The sequence below is a fragment of the Pseudorasbora parva genome, chromosome 16 (assembly GCF_024679245.1).
Source record: "Pseudorasbora parva isolate DD20220531a chromosome 16, ASM2467924v1, whole genome shotgun sequence".
NCBI classification, from domain to species: domain Eukaryota; kingdom Metazoa; phylum Chordata; class Actinopteri; order Cypriniformes; family Gobionidae; genus Pseudorasbora; species Pseudorasbora parva.
The window spans coordinates 24,637,090-24,660,431 of record NC_090187.1 but is presented as its reverse complement, the minus strand read 5'-3'; the positions used below and the strand labels follow the sequence as shown (position 1 = coordinate 24,660,431).

General features: G+C 38.5%; 1 protein-coding gene across 2 annotated transcripts in view; it reads right to left on the bottom strand.

The window, feature by feature from the left end:
* otogl (otogelin-like) overlaps positions 1-23,342 on the bottom strand; it is a 66,057-nt gene that overhangs the window by 17,628 nt on the left and 25,087 nt on the right. For both annotated transcript variants that reach the window (XM_067419985.1, XM_067419986.1), the window contains 18 exons: positions 17,748-17,882; positions 17,505-17,651; positions 17,296-17,415; positions 16,148-16,264; positions 15,638-15,794; positions 15,357-15,383; positions 15,088-15,261; positions 14,127-14,405; positions 13,600-13,717; positions 12,563-12,642; positions 11,739-12,451; positions 7,871-8,048; positions 5,722-5,864; positions 5,576-5,599; positions 5,385-5,477; positions 4,706-4,889; positions 4,123-4,340; positions 49-190 (listed from right to left, as the gene is read on the bottom strand). In XM_067419985.1, coding sequence (XP_067276086.1) covers positions 49-190; positions 4,123-4,340; positions 4,706-4,889; positions 5,385-5,477; positions 5,576-5,599; positions 5,722-5,864; positions 7,871-8,048; positions 11,739-12,451; positions 12,563-12,642; positions 13,600-13,717; positions 14,127-14,405; positions 15,088-15,261; positions 15,357-15,383; positions 15,638-15,794; positions 16,148-16,264; positions 17,296-17,415; positions 17,505-17,651; positions 17,748-17,882 — 3,049 coding nt within the window. The remainder of the gene's footprint in view (positions 1-48; positions 191-4,122; positions 4,341-4,705; positions 4,890-5,384; positions 5,478-5,575; positions 5,600-5,721; positions 5,865-7,870; positions 8,049-11,738; positions 12,452-12,562; positions 12,643-13,599; positions 13,718-14,126; positions 14,406-15,087; positions 15,262-15,356; positions 15,384-15,637; positions 15,795-16,147; positions 16,265-17,295; positions 17,416-17,504; positions 17,652-17,747; positions 17,883-23,342) is intronic.

Sequence of the window (23,342 nt, the reverse complement as noted above, 5' to 3'; positions counted from 1 at the left end):
CAGTCAAAAGTCTGAGACAGAGAAAAGAGTATCTGTAAACACACTCACGGCAGAAGTTGCTTTTTCTCCAGCTGAAGCAGATCTGATGTGTGTAGCAAATGGCCACATAAGCAGCCAGAAAGTCACACTCATGCTCTTTATAATGCAGGTCACCGGCCCATATCTTATCACAGAAATTTTCTGGAGAAACCTGCGAAATAGCATTAGGAAATTCAGTAAATGGTCATGTCATATGTACAGTGTGAGTGGCAAATTGCATGGGTAAGCAATCCAGTGGGGATGAAATTTTTCTAAATGCCCCCAGAATATTAGCAAAATACCATAAGTGTTTATGACGTTCTTCTTTCAAATGAATACAATCGGAGTTATATATTAAAAATGTCCTGGTTCTTACAAGCATTATAATGTCAGTAAATGGCAGCCCAAAAACTGAAGCCCAGGGGGGATACTGTACAAATGCGAATAAAAAAGGAATGCAATAATTTACCAATCTCATAAACTTAGATAAATATAGATAACATCAAATGTTAAAAGTGAGACCTTTTGAAATGTCATGCCAAATATTGGCTCATTTTTTATTTCATGAGAGCTACATTTTCCAAAAAAGTTGGGACAGATAGCAATAAGAGGCCGGAAAAGTTAAATGTACATATAAGGAACAGCTGGAGGACCAATTTGCAACTTATTAGGTCAATTGGCAACATGATTGGGTATAAAAAGAGCCTCTCAGAGTAGCAGTGTCTCTAAAGCCCCTTTCACACTGCGATTCCGGCAAATACACGGATAATGCGACCCGGCATTTGTTCCCGGGTCGCTAGATTTGGTCCATTCACACTGCCAGCGAAATACCGTAATATGTGCACTTTTCACACACAACCCGTAACGGTCCCGGGTCGAGTTGACACGTGACATCCTGATGTGACGTATAATGGCGAGCGATCTCAGCTTCAGCGCGGATAGTAAGGAGCTCCGTGGTCTCGACTTGTGTCCAGTTTGTGCACATTTCTGCTTGTTTAATTTTAGTTTCTTTTGTATACAAACACTCTCTGCGTTTAAAACACCGACTAGCTCTTCTGGCACTGCAGGGTTGTATTATTGAAAAAACAAGCTCTAGGAGTCGCACGACAACTACGTACACGTTGCGGCATTAGTTTCGGCTTTTGTTCACATAGCGCTCGTCCCGGGTCGAATACCGCAATATTACTAGGTCCCCGACCCGGGTCGAATTCGGTAATCAATCCCGGGACGTGGTTGCTTTCACACAGAAGGCGACCCGGCAATGTTCCGGGAATATTGCGGGTCCGACGTGCAGTGTGAAAGGGGCTTTAGAAGTCAAGATGGGCAGAGGATTACCAATTCCCCCAATGCTGCGGCGAAAAATAGTGGAACAAAATCAGAAAGGAGTTTCTCAGAGAAAAGTTGCAAAGAGTTTGAAGTTATCATCATCTACCAAGTTTTCAGACCTGGCTCAGGAATACTTCCAGAAAACATTGTCGGTGAACACAATCCACCCTGCCATTCGCCATTGCCGACTAAAACTCTATATGTCAAAAAAGAAGCCATATCTGAACATGATCCAGAAGTGCAGGCGTTTTCTCTGGGCTAAGGCTCATTTAAAATGGACTGTGGCAAAATGGAAAACTGTTCTGTGGTCAGATGAATCAAAATTTAAAGTTATTTTTTGAATAATGGGATGCCATGTCATCCAGACTAAAGAGGACAAGGACAACCCAAGTTGTTATCAGCACTCAGATCAGAAACCTGCATCTCTGATGGTATGGGGTTGCATGAGTGTGTGGCATGGGCAGCTTTTACATCTGGAAAGGCACCATCAATATTAAAAGGTATATCCAAGTTCTAGAACAACATATGCTCCCATCCAGACGTCGTCTCTTTCAGGGAAGACCTTGCATTTTCCAACATGACAATGCCAAACCACATACTGCATCAATTACAACATCATGGCTGCGTAGAAGATAGCCTGGTCTTACCAGACTCTTGTACATTTCATTTGTACATAGAGCCTGGCCACTCTCCATTGACATGGGTTTATTTTCCGCGAAGGCGGGTTCTCTGTTGAGGTTTAAAACTATTGGATCTGCCCTGATTCACTCTGGATCTGCCATCACTAATGTTTGGTCCGTAAAACTCATGCATTTGGAGGGGAAAGTTTTGTGATTGGGAACGCGCTGCTCACGTGGTCCGTAACATGATTGCATGCTGTAAATAAAATGTCATATGCTTGGTATTATAATAAATTCTGCTATAAATAACACACCAATTAAAATGTTTAAGTGCTTTTATTTTAATTTGTTTGAGCGGTGATGAAATATATTGCTCTTGTAAATACTTGCCAGCATTTTAAAGAAATACAAGTCTAGAAATGCATCCAAATAACAGCAAAGCAACCGTATGGTGCTCTGCACGACCTTGCGTTTGTCAAAAGCAGTAGGTAACTCAGCCAGGGATTTTTACATGTGTGGTGAGAGACGGACGGCAATAAAATAACGGACCAGTCCATGTAACTTAAATGATGGCAATACCTTCCGACCCCAGGAGAAACAGTTACCGTCAGAATACAGCAACTCCTTCACCACTAAGGGATCGAGCTGGAAAATCAGACTTTTCCCGAATTCCCCCTGTTGGAGAGGAGGGCCACAACATCATGGCCACCAACAAACCCCAGCAAAGATTGTTCTTGCTCTGGCTTTAACTTCTAGATATTCGGTAGCGGTGCCACAACGGAATGAATGGTTTCGTTCGCATCTTTCTCCGCCGCCATCACTGAACTACAACTCAAACTAGCGCATGACATCAACGTCATTGTTCTTAGCCACTCCCTCTGTTCGCTGATTGGACCGGTAAAAATTTGTTCGGAGAAAACCTAAGAAAACACAGCAGTCCCAGACCTAGTACTGAAGGAAAATGAAAAATGAGCGGAAGTACGTAGGAGGGCAGAGCCAGGCTACGTAGAAGAAGGATCCGTGTACGGAATTGGCCAGCCTGCATCTTTCACCCATAGAAAACATTTGGCGCATCATAAAAAGAAAGATGCGACAAAGAAGACCTAAGACAGTTGAGCAACTAGAAGCCTGTATTAGACAAGAATGGGACAACATTCATATTCCTAAAGTTGAGCAACTTGTCTCCTCAGTCCCCAGACGTTTGCAGACTGTTATAAAAAGAAGAGGGAATGCCACACAGTGGTAAACATGGCCTTGTCCCAACTTTTTTGAGATGTGTTGATGCCATGAAATTTAAAATTAACTTATTTTCCCTTTAAAATGATATATTTTTACTCAGTTTTAACATTTGATATGTCCTCTGTGTTGTATTCTGAATAAAATCTTGAAATTTGAAACGTCCACATCATTGCATTCTGTTTTTTTCACAATTTGTTTCCCAACTTCTACGGGCAGCCTTCCATATTCAACTTACAAAAAATGTGTAACTGACACAAAGATGGCATTGGACATACGTAGTGTAAGCTTTTTGAACCGTGAAAGATGTTACACTTTCTTGTATACAGAATACAGAAGAAGGCAGTCTGGTGGAGGCTAGATATTTTACTTTATCACGTTTTAAATATGGATATTTTTCTTACACAATAACATTGGTTCACTTCAGAAGGCCTTTATTAACCTCCGGGAGCCATATGGAGTATACTTTTATAATGGATGGATGCACTTTTTTGGGCTTCAAATTTTATGCTGCCATTCACTGCCATTATAATGCTTGGATTAGCCAGGACATTTTTTATTGATTGTGTTCTTCTGAAAAAAGAATGTCATATACACTTAGGATGGCTTGAAGATGAATAAATTATGGGATCATTTTCATTTTTGGGTGAGCTATCCCTTTAACTATAATAACATTGTTAAGAAATGGGGTAAAAAAAAGAATAAAGAGGGTATAACTCTTGGGCGTCTTTTGTTTACTTAAAATGTAATGTTTATTTAAGTACTTAAATCTGAACCAGCTAAATATGATTTTAGAGTTAACATTAATCTGTAGTAATTAAAAAAATGTTTTAAACATAAATCTATAATTATTTAAATGAGCTTAAATTAAAAGCAATAGATGTAAATGGGATACCCATCCTCAAGCTTGTGGATGTACTACCTTGTGGTGACATCTAGAGAAAGGTCTCTGATTGAGCATGGTGAAACATTTGGAGCAGTTGCCGGTGGTGCAGTTGTCTCCCACTCTGCGGAAGTAATCTGTATCCTCTGACGTATCCACCATCCACCCGTGCAGAAACATAGGGATGTCCTCAACATCACGGACCACAGTGCCATTAGGCAGGCGCAGGTCATCAGCAGGATTACCATCGCAACATCCTGACAAAGGAAACAAAATATGTTGGTAACAAAATACATCAAACACACTTACATGACCACAACTGACCAAAAACAGTTTAATTATTAAAGGCAACAAAGAAAAATAAGAACACCTTTAGCTTCCAGAATTAAACTAAATAATATTCATACATTATCTGGGTTTGGTTGTATTGTGAAAAGTAGGATTATTTATCTCCATGAAATCTGGTTGCAACAACAAAACAGTTTACATATTGATAAAAGATTAAAAAAGCATAATTTATTTTACACAATCATGCACTGATTATTTGTGCACAATAAGATCACAGATACTGAAAGGAAATTGTGTTATATTTGATTTCATAATTTTAGTGCAACACACTGACCACAGAGCCCCCTAGTGGAGGTATTATCAGGAGCCGTGTACTGTAGAACCATAATGCCAGTGCTGTGGTACCACTTTATGTTGATCCCACCAGGTGTATCAATGATGTACATTGTCCCGGTGTCATCAATATGGAGGTTCTGTCTAGTAAGAGGAAGCCGGGCCGTAATCTGATTCACCGACACCTGCGTCATATCAAACCACTGTTACACAACAATAATATATTCATGCTTCCACGCGCTATGATTAAGAGGATGTACAAGATGCAGTAGTTATTCATAATGTTTATTGAGCAGCAAATCAGCCTATTATAATGATTTCTAAAGGATCATGTGACTCTGAAGACTGGAGTAATGATGCAAAAAATTCCCCTTTGCCACCACAGAAATAAATTGCATTAAAAAAATATTCAAGTAGAAAACATTTAATTAATATTGTAATAATATTTCAAAATATATAGTTTTTACTGTATTTTGATCAAATAAACGCATAAGAGATTTGAGATTTCTTGGTGAACATAGATTTCTTTCAAAAGGATTTTTTAAAAATCTTTCTGACCCCAAAATGTAGTGTATAGGATATCATATGCTAATAATTTCCTTACATTAAAAATCTGTAGGAAATTCCCTAAAAAAGGTGTCTAGGACAACATGATTCATGACTACACAGACTTTGTTTACCTTTCTGTCCAAGCGGTTGATCATAATTCTGTACGAGTGAGTAGTAATGTTCAGCTTCTTAAAACACAGACCAGAGGTTCCACCAGAGGGAGTCTAAAAGGAAGCGAGAAAGAAAACGAGCTTGTTGCCTTGATTAGGATGATTATTATAATCAATAACATTTAACATAAATAATCTAATAATACACTTACAGGTCTTCTGATGTAGTTCACACTCTGAAAGGAAAAGTAAAGCATTTAACAGACACATAAATAAGAATATATATATATATATATATATATATATATATATATATATATATATATATATATAGCATGGAGTGTTAGTATAGGTTTACCTCACTGGTCGGGCATTTCTCAATGTGACCGACTATCTTCTCTCTTGGCAGGTGGACCAGAATGTAAGATCCGATATCATACAAAGCCACATTATTCCCATCAAATGTGATCACACGCAGGTCAGAGATTATAGAGCAGCGACCTGACGGTACACACACACACACACACACACACACACACACACACACACACACACACACACAGTTTAAAAGTCAAAATGTGTGTCAAAATAAAAACTTTTGCTTGCAAACTAAGTTGAAGTACTAAAATGAAAACTGAAATAAAATAAATTAAAAATTAAAATGACAAAAGCACAATAAAATTACTAAAACTAAAATGAAAATTGAAAATATAAAAATAAAAGCAAATTCAAAATATAAACAATGAATTACTAGGCCTATAGTCATGTTAAAATGATAGGTCACCATATTGAATTCTACGGTTTCTGTATCAGGAGATAATAAAAAATCATCTAGTGCTTAGCAGGTCTTAACATTTGGAAAATAAAACCTATGACATATTACACTCATTATTTATTTAGCAAAAATAGTCAAGATGGAAAAACCATGGGTGACAAAGTTAGGACACCCTATCATTCAATTGCCGGTAGCAGCAATAACTTGAAGTAATTTTCTGCCTGATTTATCATTCTCTCACATCATTCTAGAGGAATTTTGGTCCACTCTTGACAACGCTGCTTCAGTTTGTTGAGGTGTGTGGGCATTTGTTTATGAACAGCTCTTGTCACAGCATTTCATTTAGGATGAGGTCTGGACTTCGACTGGGCCATTGCAACACTTCTTTTCTTTTTCAGCCATTCTGTTGTAGATTTGCTGGTAATCTTCGGATCATTGTCCGGTTACATGACCCAGTTTTAAGCAAAGCTTTAGCTGTTGGACAGATGGCCTCACATGTGACTCTAGAATACTTCAGTATACAGAGGAGAGTTCATGGTCGACTCAATGATTGTGAGGTACCCAGGTCCTGTGGCTGCAAAACAAGACCAAAATCATCACCCCCTCATCCCCTCATGCTTAACTTTTTGTATGAGGTGTTTGTGCTGATATGCCGTGTTTGGTTTTTACCAAAATTGGCGCTGTGCATTATGGCCAAACAAGTTTTATGGTTTGTTCAAATGCAACTTTGCAAATCTAGGTTGTGCTGCAATGTTTTGTTTTTTTAGAGAGAAGAGGCTTTCTCCTGGCAATCCTTCCAAACATGCCATACTTGACCCATCTTTTTCTAATTGTACTGTCATGAACTTTTAACATTTAACATGTTAACTGATGCCTTTATAGTTTGAAGTGTAGTTCTTGGGTTGTCTGCAATGTTTCTAAGCGATCTTGGGGTGAATTTGCTTGGACGTCCACTCATGGGAAGACTCATCAAACTGTCTGTTTTGAATTTATTCCACTTGTAAATAATCTTCCTTACTGTAGAATAATGGACTTAAACTTGTTGGGAAACAGCCTTGTAACCCTTCTCAGATTGATGGCAAAAACAAATGCTTCTCTAAGATCATTGCTTTCCTCCTTGGCATTGTGTTAACACACACCTGAATGCTCCAGACCAGCAAACTGCCAAAACTTCTGCTTTTATAGAGATGCTCAGACTTGCTGATGATCAATTAATAAAAGGCATTTGATTAGCAGTGCCTGACCATTACTTACCCTTTTAATTCCTATATTAACAACAGCATGGTAAAGTTAGGTGTCCTAACTTGTTCACCCATGGCTTTTCCATTTCGGCTTTATTTTTTCTAAATAAATAATTTAAAATCGAAATCAACTGAAATTAAGTCACAATCTCGAACTTCGAAATAAAAAATGGAATCGTTGTTGCTTCCATGCCCCGTGTCACGGCCGGTTGCTTGCCAAACCGGAAAAAAACACATGTGTTGAAGTGCTGCGAGTCAACCTCCTCTAACTTAGCTACAGCCACTCAAAAGATAGCATGGCAACTGCAGATGCAAGAGACCCACTTTTGATCGATTTAATGCATCCCTCCTTGTTGAATAAACATTAATTTCTTAAAAAAAGAGAAATCTTACTGACCCCAAACTTTTGAACGGTAGTAATGATGATACTAAATTAACACTGGCATAAAAACCTCCAACGTAGAGCAAATCAGAAAGTGTGTATGCCTTACATGGGCACTGCCACAGTGGGCAGCAGGGGTCTGTGTTGGTCTGGATTGGCGTGCCCAGCAGGTTGCACTGTGGCTGGCTGATGTTGTATCTGCAGTGTTGGGAGGAATTATGTAGCATCAGCTGTCCATTAAAGCAGATGTACTCACTGCACTCATCCACACGCAATGAATATGGAGGCTGTATGGACACAAAACAGATATGTTCATGAAATAGAGAGCATATAAACCCTTCTACCACCTTCTGACTCAAAGAACATGAGGATTTGTATTTCATAAGGCACTTTTGGATGATTTTAGGTAGCATGCATTGATCAACTATCTTCAAACTACTTTTTTATGCCTGTGATCTGTTCTTGTGTTATACGGCATTACAAAAGATTCATCAATTATTCACTGTACCCCATCTTAACCCATGATGCTTCCCTTCAGGCGTAAACATCCTGGCAAGTGGACAGGAATGACTCAAGATCTAGGAGTTAAGGCTGGTGGAAGTGTTCACACTATGTGTATCACAGATTAATCTTGAGTATATAGTATATTTATGAGCATGTGTGTAAATGTGTCAGAGAGGTATCCAAGTCAGGGAGGGGAAATGGAAGACATCAGCTCTCACTTAATAGTGTTGAAACCATCACTGATAACTCGCAGAAAATGATTAAACAGCATCTAAAAGGGAAAGCATTTTTTTCTTGGAGAAGACAGACACACTAAGAATGAGATTTGAACGATTTCCTGATTCTGAATCTATACCTACAAGTAGGGTTGCCACCCGTCCCGTGAAATGCGGAATCGTCCCGTATTTTCAGGAAAAATGACGAGTCCCGTATCAAAGCAATACGGGACGCGATTTGTCCCGTATTTTACATAGGTCCACCCACATTGTGTGAACACATCCTATTCTGCCCCTAATTGGGTGGCTGCTGTCGTTGGTTTGTTTGATTGGTTTGTTTCAGGTTCACGGGCCGTGAATCACGGCCAATCAGAGTCAGAAGAGGAGGGGACCCCGCCTCGCCGGTTCTTTTCTATATGGGCAGAATCCATTTGAAATGATGGCGGAGGCAGGTCCAAATACCCTATATCAAAATAATTTTTTGATTGATAACGTTAGTTTTCATATGCTGCCTATTAAGAAATAATGTTAATAATGTAGGCTACATTAATGATGTTATGGTATGATTTGTTTATTAAGGTTAAGTTGTAAAGTCAGACACAAGATTTACTTTAATAAGATATATATATATATATATATATATATATATATATATATATATATATATATATATATATATATATATATATATATATATTTAATCCAAATAGGACCTTTTAGGAATAAAATAAACAACTATTTGTTATGCTTAACAAATTTAAATAATTGCATCATCCAATACTATAGAATTAACAGACTATATAAAAACCGAATAATACATAAATATATTTACTTAACTTACCAAAAATAAAAATGTTGTTAAGTGTTTTATTAAAATAAGAAATTATTGTAGATATTGTATCATTTAGAGTTATTTAGGTGTGGTTTCACTGTTTGGATGGTGTTACTGCAAACAATGACAAATATTTTAGTCAAAATCTTTGTTCACAACACTATAAAATTACTCGAGTTAATTAGCAATTTCTTATCCTACTCCCCTCTAGGTTACAGCAGCTGAGTTTGTTTTTCATTGTCATAGCTGTGTATTATACTGAGTGCATCTGTTCACACTGATTTCAATAGCAGATATCCTATTATAATGTCCATTGGTATCAATCTTAATATATATACAAATTATGAAAACATGTTTTAAGTTATGATATACGACCACTGCACTGGCACACCATCGGGACTGTGGTCATCGTGGCCCCAAGGGGTGTGGCCATCGCTGCGGCAGGCGTCCCTTATTTTTTTGTATTGAAGGTGGCAACCCTACCTACAAGTAGGTGTATGAACAACCACCATCACTAAATACGGATATTTCACGAGCAGGGCTTGACATTGACTTTTTTGCTCACCAGCCACTGTGGCTAGTAGTTTTTCAAACTACAAGCAAATTTTCAATGGACACAATTTTCACATTGATAACATGGAGGAAAACTGCCATAGACAGGGTTATGCATTGACGTCACTTTACTGCAGGAACACACAACTCTCAGCCGGACTGAGTGGTACAAGAGCTGCTGTGTTTATTTAATAGGGTAAACTGTGAAAATGTGAATAAAGCAAACAATTATCAATTTAAGCTAAGGTTGGACTTGATATAATGTTCCTTACAACTTACCAAAGATCCAGTGATCCATGGATATTTACGTGCAGTCAGGAATCTTGTTTCCTGACATTTATATGTACCTGATTTTGATGCCAGGGAAATACATAAAGCAAATCTACCTGTGAAGTGTAAACGCTTTATATAAATACAAAATACATAGGCCTAAATCTAGGTGATCACTTATATCAATGTTATATATATCGTCCAGCTCTAAATATGGTAAATATTTAATTGATAATTTGTCAATACAGTATATAACAATACAATATATAAGGTATGATTTTACCCCAAAATACAACATATTGACAAAATAATACCTGCAAATCAACGTTTCGCTGCCTCAAGTCACGTTGTTTCCATTTGCTTCTCTTTTCTGTTGCCTTCGGCAGTCTATAAAATATACCTCTGATTTCTTGTCAAATCTATTTATACAATCAATCTCAAAGCTCTTTTTCGCTTTAGGTTTGTCTTGTGTGTTTTTTTGCCTGTTATTCACTGTTATTCATTAAAACCAATGCTGCTCAGTATTTTTGCCACTCAGTTGGCGTAACTGCAGTCACTCCACCCGACGGTGACGTCACGCGCATAACCTCTATAGATATGTTTTGTATTATCTCATAATTTGGCCAGGTATATTAGGCTGCTGTGCTGCTTTAAGACCTGACAAACAGATACATTATTGTGTTACACATACTTTTTCTTTCTCAACTGTTTACATTAACTTAATAAAAGACTTTTTACGTGAATACTCGCCAAGACTGGCATTTTGACATTATTTTGCGTGTATTTGCCTTATTGAGCACAATAAGCAGCGAAAAAAGAACTCAATTTAGTACTGAGAGGGGGCTTAATGTGCCCGCACCTTGTTTGTGAGAACAAAATCTGTGTATGCAGTAATGAGTAAAATGATGCGCAATCCCACGTCGAAATTCAAGCCCTACTGTAACACCAACAATATTCCCCCAGAGCAAATGAAACAAGTTATGAAAAGCAAGTTTGTGTGTCAACTCGCTATCGGAACGATGAGACAGCGAGAAAGTGTCCATATATTCTTTGGAAAATGACTATTGTATAGAAGTATCATTTCAATTTATGAGTATAAAAATCGATACTACATGGAACTTTATAATTAAAGTTACTAGTAGGAGTGTCTTCATTACACATCACTGCTGAAATCCACACACATTTGCCAGGTTGGCGAGTGTTAATGTTAAGCCCTGCTCATGAGTCTTAGGTGTACATGAGTAACAGCTTCTTATTCAGTTTCATTCAGTTTATCTTATCATGAGTTTGACATGACAAAAGTAATGACTCCCAATTCAGGGAGCAAGTCAACAACATATTTAACTGATTCCCTAACTGAGAACCTATTCAAACAAATACAAACTTATAACCCATGAGATCATAACTGATTTATGAGACTATTTGACTGATTAATTAAAAGAACCAAGAATCCTTCATTCACAAGTCCACGGTGTATGTTTACTGTTGCGTGCAACAGAGTGATACCATTAATATCATTGAATATAAAGAATATTAAAAAAATATTAAAAATATTTTGAAATAGTCAGAATAAGAACTACCAACACTAACACACAAAGTCTTACCGTGCAGGGTCCTGTGGGTATAAGGAACGGAGGGAGAACTGTTGTTATTCCGGCTGTCTCAGGTGAAGGAGAGGGTGAAGGCATCATCTCAGAGGTTGTTGAAACTGCTGATGTAGTTGTTGAGGGCTCCTCGGTAGTCAAGGAGACAGATGTTGTTTCTGTGGTTATGGTTGTAAAAGTAGGTTCTGAAGTTGTGGTCTCAGTAGTAATGACGGTGGTGGTTGTAACAGGCGGGATGGTGGTGGTGGTCAGAGAGGTCGTCTCTAATTCGGTGGTGGCCTCGGGTGTGGTCAGCACCTCTGTGGTCGAGGAAGGTAATGCTAACGTGGTAAATAATTTAGTAGTAGTGGGCTCTGTAGTGGGCGTGTCTGTTGTGGTGGGCGGAGCAGTGCTGACTACAGGGGGTTCTGTGGTTGGCGGAGAAGGAGTTGTAGGAGTTTCAGTGGGCGTGGTTGTGGCCAAAGTTGAAGAGAGTGTGGTTGGTGGTAATGTTGGTGTAGTCGGGCTGCCAATTAAATCATCTACTTCTAAAGGTGTAGTTACGACTGTAGTACTGGCAGTTGTGCTCGGAGCTGTGCTTGGTGTTGCCGTTGTGGTGGAGGGAGTTGTTGTGGATGTAGTTGTGGTTGTAGGAGCAGAGGTGGGAGCCGCCGTGGTTCGGTTTGATCGGGTCACAAACATGTAAGGAGTCGGAGTTGGAGATAGTATCACACCTACGACAACAAGCGCATTAGAAACAACACAGGTGTTAAGACAAATCTAACTGTGTGCATGGATGTCTATAAAAGATGATGAAAGTGATTCAATTATGGTTTTATACGTACAATCTTCTTTGTACACACACCGCCTGGTCACTTCGTCCAGCAGCATAGACTTGGGACAGCGTGGAAAACAACCTTCAACCCTAAACCGGTTTAGAGTGAAAGACAACATACCAGATCTTGATTTTTACTTTTCCTTCAGAAATTCAGGAGGGTGAATCTCACAAAAGTCATGTTATACTGTGCATAAAGACCAGGAAGCCTATTTAAGATTTTTGCATTGTGACACATTGACATTTTCATGACAAATAAGCACATATTCACAACAAAATTACTGATATGTGTCCTGATGTTTAAATGCAATATTTTTTGTAATTCCAAATATCCTTAAAGAAACAAGTATGTTTATAACTGTATCAAGACTTAATTGTGTACAAAAAGACTTAATGCTCTAAAAGCAGTGGTTCTCAACTCTTTTAATTTGAAGGCTCATTGTTTGCTCATTGAAGGGGTTACTGATATTGATTAAGTTCTTCAATTAAAAAACAAGTTATTGAGGGGGGAAACTAATAATTTTAGGGTTTTATTATTTTTATTTTATCATATTGTACAATAAAAAAATAATTTCAGTTCACATCATTTTACATGTTATTAGCCTTTTTAAAATAGTTTAGAGAATTAGATTAATTTACTATATTACAGTTTTTCTCAATTGTTTACACACAAATACACAGTGACCACAACATGTAACTCATGCACCAATCCGTAGAACCTATTCTGCTAAACTACAAGCACAATTCCTGCTTTACACTCTTAGAATTGCAGTTCTAAAACACAAACACTACGTGTTCATTTTGTTATTAACGCGTTCATTTTGACAGCCCTACTTTAAATACTTTTCTAGTCATCTTGAGTCCCACTTGAAGTTTCTGAGGTCCCTAGTAGTCACCGCCCCTGGTTGAGAACAACTGTCCTAAAAGGCTTTATTTTCGTTAATATCTTTTATTCGATTTTGAAGTGAAACATGACAATTCCTAAGCAAGGACCTTCTGTAAAAATGGTCATATATTATTATAGTATAAGCACATGAATGAACTTACGGAGGTAGAAACTGGCAGCGTGTGGCATCGGGGTCATTGCATGTTTTTACACATGGACTGGCACATGCATGATATTTCCACTCACACATCAAGCGGTAAGGGATCACAAAACTGCTCTCTAATATGCAAGAACATAACCACCATACACAGACACAAAAAATAACATCCACATTACAGAAAGCCTTGAAATAGGTAGGAACATTTTTTAGAGAGTACCACATGATACTTGAAGCTTATTAGAGTTATTTGGGTGTAGTTTCGGTGTAATATGAGCTTTTTGATAAGCAGGCCCACACAAATTTGCACCTGCAGAACCCGGCAAAATTTCTGCATCCAATCTCAATTTATTCAAAATTAATTTAATATATTTTCCGCTTTCAATAAGGGTTTAGCACCCTCGGCTCTGTTTAAAACATTTCACCATATTTAAACAAATTCTCCCAAATTTAGTACAGATGTGAAAAAACTGATGATAAGATAAATTGTACTTGCAGACATATTCATAGATATTTGTAGACTAGTCTTACCCTCAATGATAAAACTGCTGCTGATTTTGAAGTTGTACGTAAGGTCATAGTTTTGAGCATGTGCGTGTGTGTGTGAGAGGGTGAGGAAGACGCCTTTCTGGCTGTGCAACTCAAAGGATGATCGCCCAGGTAACCATAAGCCCTGGTGATGGATGAAGGTTGCCTGCCGTCGAAAGTCTTCCCCACTCTGCCAGTGTTCCAATCGTAACCCACGGTTCCCAGTAACACACAGGAAGTAGTTAGGCCTCTCTGCAGACTCCAGTGAGACAACAGGAAGTCCTAAACACAGGAAAATATCAGTAGATGCTACTCTTTAGACTTCAAATATGATTGTAATCAGATTGGTACAGATAAGTATTTTTTTCGGAGGTTGGCCAATTATGTTCCCTAGTCTAAGATGCAGGCATGTGACAAACAAGGACAAAAAAAGAAGGAAAACCGAACCCCCTCCCCATTCAATATAAATACACACAAATAATGAAAAACAACAACCATAATAATATATTATCATTCAAAAATAATATTATATTTGCTTATTATTTAAAAAAAAGTATTATTATACTCATATTTATGACTATGTTCATTTCTTTGCTTTCAGACATTAAACTAGAGCTTTTACTTCGGCAGTAAACCACTGGGAGAACATAAAGCTTCTTTTTGTTGACAACAGATTTATCAAAAATAATAACAAACAAACAATCCAAATCCCAAAAAAATTGGGAAACGGGCTGCCACATGTTGCATTTTCAAATGCATGACCCAAACTTACAGCGCTTGCAGAGATGGAGCTCGTGTGGAGCAACATTTACTACAAATAAAGCAGCCCTGAGACACTGAGAACAACAGATCATTGTATTTCACATCAAAGCATGTGCAATGTGCATTTTAGTTTCAGTCTATTTCGTCTGCAATTTGTTTCGCTTTTTTTGTTTTGTTATTGAAGTGAAAAGTGTGTTCTCACTGGAGGCTCGGTCCTTGTATAGTCCATTTGTGATCATGAAGTGGAAAATGGTGCTGGGTTGAGCATTGGTCCTCAGGAGGGGAAACACTTCACCACTGCTCACGTTTGCCCCAAACACACAGACGGAGTCATTTTGCTCTGTGCTGGACAGAGTGAACGGACCCTCTCCCAATTCTACATATACAATGATAAATAAAAAGTTTAGGGAAACATCTAAAAGGTGCTTCCAGATTATCCTATGCAAAAATGCAAAATACAATAATTCCCACCTTGGTTGTAATATTCACAGTCATATGCTGTTAAAAGAAGCATACTTGTATTAGCAGCAATCACATTGAATCATGAGTTTCCATGCATTATTTCAACATTGCCAGCCTAAAAAGCATCATGAAACAGCATTTGCAATTAAATTCTTTAATGTGACAAATCTGCAACTGAAGCAGAACCTAGAATTATACTCTTATATAAATAGATCATATGTGTGATATGTTTTTTTAAACTACAAGTAGGTCAAAAGAGCACTTGGTTCATTCTGTGTGCTTGTACTCACGACACACACTGGGGGATCTCCAGTTCACAGTGACACCGTTTTGACAGCATTTGTGTGCATACGCTGCAATGCTGGTGCACAGACATTCACAGTCCCCCCCACGGTTGCAGTTGCAGGTGTCTGTTAGGCAGTTCTTATAGAACCAGGTCACATCCACCTGGGGTTCCACAAGGATTAATTACGCACAATACATGGATATCTAAAATCACAATTTGCTAGTCAAAAAACACACAATTGGTAATTCAACACACACTCAGGACATTCACCTGAATGCATTGATGGTGAAATGTTCTGGCTTTTCAAACCTATACAGCCCCCTAGTGGCCTGATTCAGAAATGCAAACCACCCCGAAGCTTCTATCAGTTGGTTCATCGCAGACTGTGTGTGTGTTTGTGTGTGTGTGTGTGTGTGTGTGCGTGTGTTTGTATCTGATGCCGTCTGTGGGTAAGACGTGGCCTTTTTATCTGTAGGCCAAATGTATTGTTAAACCCCAGAAGAGAGCTGCTCACCACATTGTGACATGGAGCAAATACGTCACTGTAGAGGACACCGCACTCTCGCTTAGCATACGGCTGTCTGCTGAGATCTCCTTCACACGGTCTGTGAACTACAAAATCACTCTCACACTGCACACAACACATAATTAAAAGATTTACTGTTTAGACAAACTTTAGACAGAGCAAAGTGCAACAAGTGTACAGTAGCGTTATTATGATTTTACAGTAGTAAAAAAACCTATGGCAGAAAGTATGGTTACCACCATGATCGGGATACACAACCATTCAAATGTTTGGTGTCAGTAAGACTTTTTAATGTTTTGAATGCAACACACCAAAGCAGCATTTAATTGATCAAAAACACAATACAAGCTGTAATACTGTAACATTTTATTACAATTATATAACTTTTCTTTTTCCATTTTTTAAAATAAATGCCATTTATTCCAAAGCTAAATTTTCCAGTCTTCGTTGTCACACTGCGAAAAATATGTTGTCACATATATTGTAATATGCGGATTTGCTGCTCGAGAAACATCTTGTTATTATCAATATTAAAACTGTTGTGCTGGCTATTATTTTTGTGGAAACCACGCTGAGATTTTTTCAGGATTTTTTGATAAAAAGAAAGTTCAAAAAGCCTTTACTTAAAATATAAATATTTTGTAGTATAAGTCTGTACTGTCAGGTCTGATCAATTTAATGCTTCCTTTCAGAATAAAAATAGTTAATTTTTTCTTCTTTTTAAGTGGTAACACTTTACAATAAGGTTTCATAAGTTAACATTAGCTAATTCCTCTTGTTAAAATTAACTAAGAATGAACAATACTTCTACAGTGTTTATTAATCTTAATGTTAATTTCAACATTTACTAATACAAGGAAATCAAATGTACTTGTTAACATTAGTTAATGCACTGAACTAACTTAAACAATGAACAGCTGGATTTTTATTAACTAACATCAAAAAAGATTAATAAATACTAAAAGAAATGTATTGCTCATTGTTAGTCCATATTAGTTTATACATTAAATAATGTTAACAAATTAAACTTATTGTAAAGTGTTACCCAAAAAGTCTTACTGACTCCAGACTTTTAAACGTTTACATTTAGTGTTCTCCAGCCTTGGACAGTAGTATCCTAAAACTAGATGTCATACCTGTCCAACAGCCCAGCTGTCTCCAAAGGCCTGTGCGTTGCTGACCTCCATATGTCCGGCTGTGGTCATGTCATTTACAGTTACCATGTCAAAGTTTCCACACAAACCACTCATCTGACCCTAAAAACACAGCCAAAAACATTATAATAAGATATATTGTTTATACAGTGTAACATTATACTGCTCATTCCAAGAGAACAATTTCTCACCTTCCATTGGGGTCCAGCACGAATATGGACAGTCGTCTTGCGGTCCCATAAAACAGTCAGATCTTGAGCAGGGAAGTGGACCACAGTGTAGTAACCCGCACCCCAGAGCTGAAATTCATATCCTCTCCCCACAACAGTAGATGAACTCTGGAGGACAAGCAGATTACAGTACAATTACAGTCTCATAGTCTCATAGATAAAAGGGCCATTAAACAGCTGTTGATGGTTATGTCTTGTACTTACAGGTTTACCAGAGTTATCACTGAAGTAGATTTTGGTGAGGCCAACATAGATGAGCAGATACTTCATGCAAACAATTCCACTTTCATAGCAATCTTTATTTTGAGCCATGATGGACACCTCAGTATCACCAACACTCTACATTTAGACACAAGATTAACACAAGTATAGTGTGCATTCAATATATGACACTTTATCATATCTCTCTCTACCTCTGAAAAACAACACTTCGTTAAAGCATTACCAAACAAAACCGATTGCATTTTTTCAAAGAAAATTAGATTTTAATATGATGAAGATGACCACTAATAGTTTCTAAAAGTTTTCTCAAAACTCTCCCCTCATTGCACCTCGGCCCCAATGTACCACTGGATGAGAAAAAGTGGTAAACTACTGTTTAAGTGTTTGGTGTCAATAAGATTTTTTCATTTTTTTATTCAGCAAGGGCACATTAAAAGTATCAAATGTGACAGTGAAGACATTCATAATGTCCCAAAAGATTCTATTCATCAAAGAATCCTGAATATATACATTCAATTTTCCACAAAAATATGAAGCAACAGCAACATAAGTTTTCAGCATTGATAATAATGAAATATCACACTTTAGATTACTATGACTTTTGCCACAATAAACTGGTATCACTGCTTAGTTTAGGTATTGTGTAGGATTAAGGGTATAGAATACGGTCATGCAGAATAAGGCATTAATATATGCTTTATAATTACTAATAAATAAACAGCCAATATTCTAGTAATGTGCATTCTAATAAGCAACGAGTTAATAGTGAGAACTGGACCCTAAACTTAAGTGTTACCAGAAATACAGCTCTGGAAAAAATTAAGAGACCAATTAACGCTCAGAAATCCAAAAAATCTAAAAATTGAGATTGGCTTAATTATCAGCAGCGATTAGAAATACAGCTCTGGAAAACAATCTCATTGGTTGAGCAAGGAGTTGATATGTCAGACCGCTCAAAGCAAACAATGCTTTGAAAGCACCTCAAAGCCACATTTTTTATACTATTCAGGAAATGTGAATGTCTTAATTATAGATGTCTCTGGGAAAAGAGAAAGTATTTTAAGATCCAAAAAATGACACATCATATTTAAATAGACAATGCAAGGCTGATGCACCAACTCAGTGTAGTATGATATTACAGAAAAAAACAACATCTTGTTGTGGTGTGTGTGTGTGTGTGTGTGTGTGTGTGTGTCTGTGTGCAATGTGTGTGTATTGTTTGTGTGTGTGTGTGTGTGTGTGTGTGTGTGTGTGTGTGTGTGTGAGTGTATTGTATGTGTGTGTGTGTGTGTGTGTGTGTGTGTGTGTGTGTGTGTGTGTGTGTGTGTGTAATGTGTATATAGTGAGTGTGTGTGTGTGTGTTGTGGTATTCCCTAGGCTACATTATCTGGACCAAATGTCCCCACAAGGATAATAATACGTTATGAGGAAATTAGTTTAGTCCCCATAAGGGAAAACTTACAGAATGATGTAATGGATAGGTTTAGGGGTAGGGTTAGCTTAGAGGGGTAAAATATACAATTTGTACAGTAAAAAACCATTACGTCTATGGGAAGTAGCCGTGTGTGTGTGTGTGTGTGTGTGTGTGTGTGTGTGTGTGTGTGTGTGTGTGTGTGTGTGTGTGTGTGTGTGTGTGTGTGTGTGTGTGTGTGTGTGTGTGTGTGTGTGTGTGTGTGTGTGTGTGTGTGTGTGTGTGACTAAAGCCATTTCTTTTTGTCATGATGGAAAAGTCTGTCCCCCGGGTAGATCAGTAGACTCCTCAGAGAATCAGTGGCCTTTAGGAGACACCAAATTCTATTCACCTGCATCTTAAGCATTCACACACACACACACACACACACACACACGCACAAAACCCACACACACACACACACACACACACACACACACGAATACCAGTACACACTTTCTCAGTCATTAAGGGCAGTAGCAGGTTGCATTGCGTAGGCTGATCGGGAACAGATTGCTCTTTGTTATGTGCGGCTCTTTGCTGAGTTTCTGTGCTGGGACTGACATTAACTCTGGCTCCATTACCACAGTCCTGGTCTAATTAAAAATCCCCTCTGATTTTCCCAAGATTAGAGGCGGTAGAAGCAGATCTCTTTTCCTGCTACTTTATACATCCTTACTGAAGTCCGCAAAGTGTGAGAGTGCACATGCACACACACACTCTTTGGCCCTTCGTTAAAATTTCTTTGGTTTAAAGGTGCAACACTTTCAACTGGTAAAACACACTCTTTGTTAAAGACAAGCTGGTAAGCGCCTCTCCACTTGGTCCTAAGACCAGCACAAGGCATGCGATCGTCACGGATTACAGCAGTTGTACACTTAAGTTTTCCCTCACAAAAAAGGACTATTACCAAGTCAAGTCACAATGTTAATGCCATTAATAATTGACTATTGTGGGCTTTTTAAATGGCTGATGGCTATGCCTACGGTGGAGGGTGGTCAATATTCAGTAATGATTGTAACCCAATAATGGTAAATACACCATACATATGGAGAAATGGACTGGAGTAATGGCTTTTGAAAATGTAGCATTGCTATCAAAGGAATAAATTACATTTTTAAATATATTCAAATAGAAAACTATTTTTTAAAATTGTAATAATATTTCATAATATAGTTTCACTATGTTTTTACTGTATTTTTGATCAATGCAGCCTTGGGGAAACTAAGAAACTTCTCTCTATACAGAGCTTACTGACCATTAACTTTTGAACAGTAATGCACATATATACATATATAAAGGGTTACTTCAGCGATTAGCATATGGCTTTCTATCATTAGAAACCCTGGAGTATGTTCGAATGATCGTGCTCCATCCCCTCATATCCCCCTGAGACGAGAGATTTATGCATTTTATTTCTGGAAAAATTACTCCGATGACGCAAATATTGTCAATTTACGTCGTCTGTAAAAATTTTGGCCAAAGGCTAAAGACTACAGCAGAGGGAACTATTTCTGCATGTTTTCAACCCGCACATGGGGGATGGGAGATCCCACTCACAGCTCAGCTTGCAGCTGCAGGCATTCATGTAAACGGAGCTGTCCGGAGCAGTACAGCAGCTGTACGGTGAAGTGTTTTAACTTCTCAAATTAATTCCTATGAAAGTTAAGCTTTCAAAGGCATGAACTGAAAATGCGCCAGACTGTGGCAACACGGAGACTGTGAACGGCTGCCACGGTCGCGATTACCTAGGATCTCACCAGTCACAGTGATCCAGTCAAAGACAGTAAAAGAAATGGACAGAGCGTTCCCATAGACTTCAACGGCGGAAAGTGAGGTCGATTAGAAGCACTCACTTCCTGATGGCTAAGTGAACTGCGCAGCCTCAGACTGAGCTTGACGACGTAGATGTTACGTAAGCAACCTGTCTGACAGCTATAAGTCTTCTAGTAGTTGTGGAAAGTGAAATCTGAATCACGTTGTTTAAAAGTTTTGTCCCGTTGCTTTTGGCTCACTATGGGCTTCTCCCCATTCTTCTCCCTTGACTTTATCAGACTTTATGTCTCTACGTCCACCCAACTGTCTCATAGGCAGTAAAAGATTGCTTCTGAGCATCTCCACATGTCTATACAGTATTTTTGCTACTGTGCGACAGTGTCGCATTGGTTATGATGCAATTGTTAGCCTATTTTTACAAAAACAATTTCTACAGGGCGATAGTGTAAGATACAAGGTAATGGAGCCTTTTATACATTGTCGTATTTCTTTATAAATAAACAATGGACAAATTGAGTTTTTAAACGCCTCTGATGTAAAGTTATTCACTGTCAAAGTGATGCAAAAATGAATGGGAGTCAATGGGATGCTAACAGCAGGTGATGCTTGGTGAGCAATGGCCGCCCCTATGGGTGGTACACTTTCCGAGCATAGACAGTAAAAGAAATGGACAGAGCTATCCCATTGACTTCAACGGCGGAAAGTGAGGTCAGTAAAGGAGCACTCACTTCCTGATGGCTAAGTGAACTGCGCAGGCTCAGACTGAGCTTGACGACGTAGATGTGACGTGAGCAACCTGTCTGACAGCTATAAGTCTTCTAGTAGTTGTGGAAAGTGAAATCTGAATCATGTTGTTTAAATATTTTCTCCCATTGCTTTTGGCTCACTATCGGCTTCTCCCCATTCTTCTCCCTTGACTTTATCAGACTTTATGTCTCCATGTCCCCCGACTGTCTCATAGACAGTAAAAGATTGCCTGCGAGCGTCTCCTCATGTCTATACGGTCATTTCTCTACTGTGCGACAGAGTCGCATTGGTTATGACACAATCATTAGCCTATTTTTTACAAAAACAGCTTCTACAGAGCGGTAGTGTAAGATACAAGGTAATGGAGCCTTTTATGCATTGTCGTGTTTCTTTAGAAATAAACAATGGACAAATTGAGTCTTTAAACGCCTCAGATGTAAAGTTATTCACTGTCAAAGTGACTCAAAAATGAATGGGAGTCAATGGGATGCTAACAGCAGGTGATGGCTTGGTTAGCAATGGCCGCCCCTATGGGTGGAACGCTTTGCGAGTGCTAGATTACCCCTTGTTTCCGAGTGCTAGATTACCCCCTTGTTTCCGAATGCTAGATTACCCCCTTGTTTCCGAGTGCTAGATTACCCCCTTGTTTCCGAGGGCTAGATTACCCCCTTGTTTCCGAGTGCTAGATTACCCCCTTTTTTCCGAGTGCTAGATTACCCCCTTGTTTCCGAGTGCTAGATTACCCCCTTGTTTCCGAATGCTAGATTACCCCCTTGTTTCCGAGTGCTAGATTACCCCCTTGTTTCCGAGTGCTAGATTACCCCCTTGTTTCCGAATGCTAGATTACCCCCTTGTTTCCGAGTGCTAGATTACCCCCTTGTTTCCGAGTGCTAGATTACCCCCTTGTTTCCGAGTGCTAGATTACCCCCTTGTTTCCGAGTGCTAGATTACCCCCTTGTTTCCGAGTGCTAGATTACCCCCTTGTTTCCGAGTGCTAGATTACCCCCTTGTTTCCGAGTGCTAGATTACCCCCTTGTTTCTAGGGATGGGACAAAATATCGTTTGACAAAATTTCGCGATACAAAACGTGACGAAACGCATCGAGGTCGAAAAAAATGGATCGCGAAATAAAGATAGATGGCACTGCTGCATGATTTGCGTAGTATATAAATAATTTAGTGTATTATGTGTGTGTGTGTGTGTGTGTGTGTGGGGGGGGCAGACATAACAAAACGCAGTGCGCATTTTCTGTTTGATCTGAGGCATAGTTGGAAAAAGTGAGAGCAGTCAGAGGATGCAACAGCAAACATTAATAGGGAAAGAAAAGGGTTGACATTAGCATTAATATTCTAAACCAAAAATGCAGTTATTGCCTACATAAGCTACCATATTTTCTGTTTAACTTTTATAAGACTCCAGAAAGAAAAGTGTGTTTTTTCACTGAGCACATTCTCTGCAGTCTGAGCGCGATGCACTGCAGCTCACTCTCGCTCATGTCTGAGGTAAATCATTAACACCATAACCCCTTACAGAACACGTGTTTTATTGAGCTAAATACATTACAATCGGCTAAAACTAATGCACAGGTTACTTTCCTGAACAAG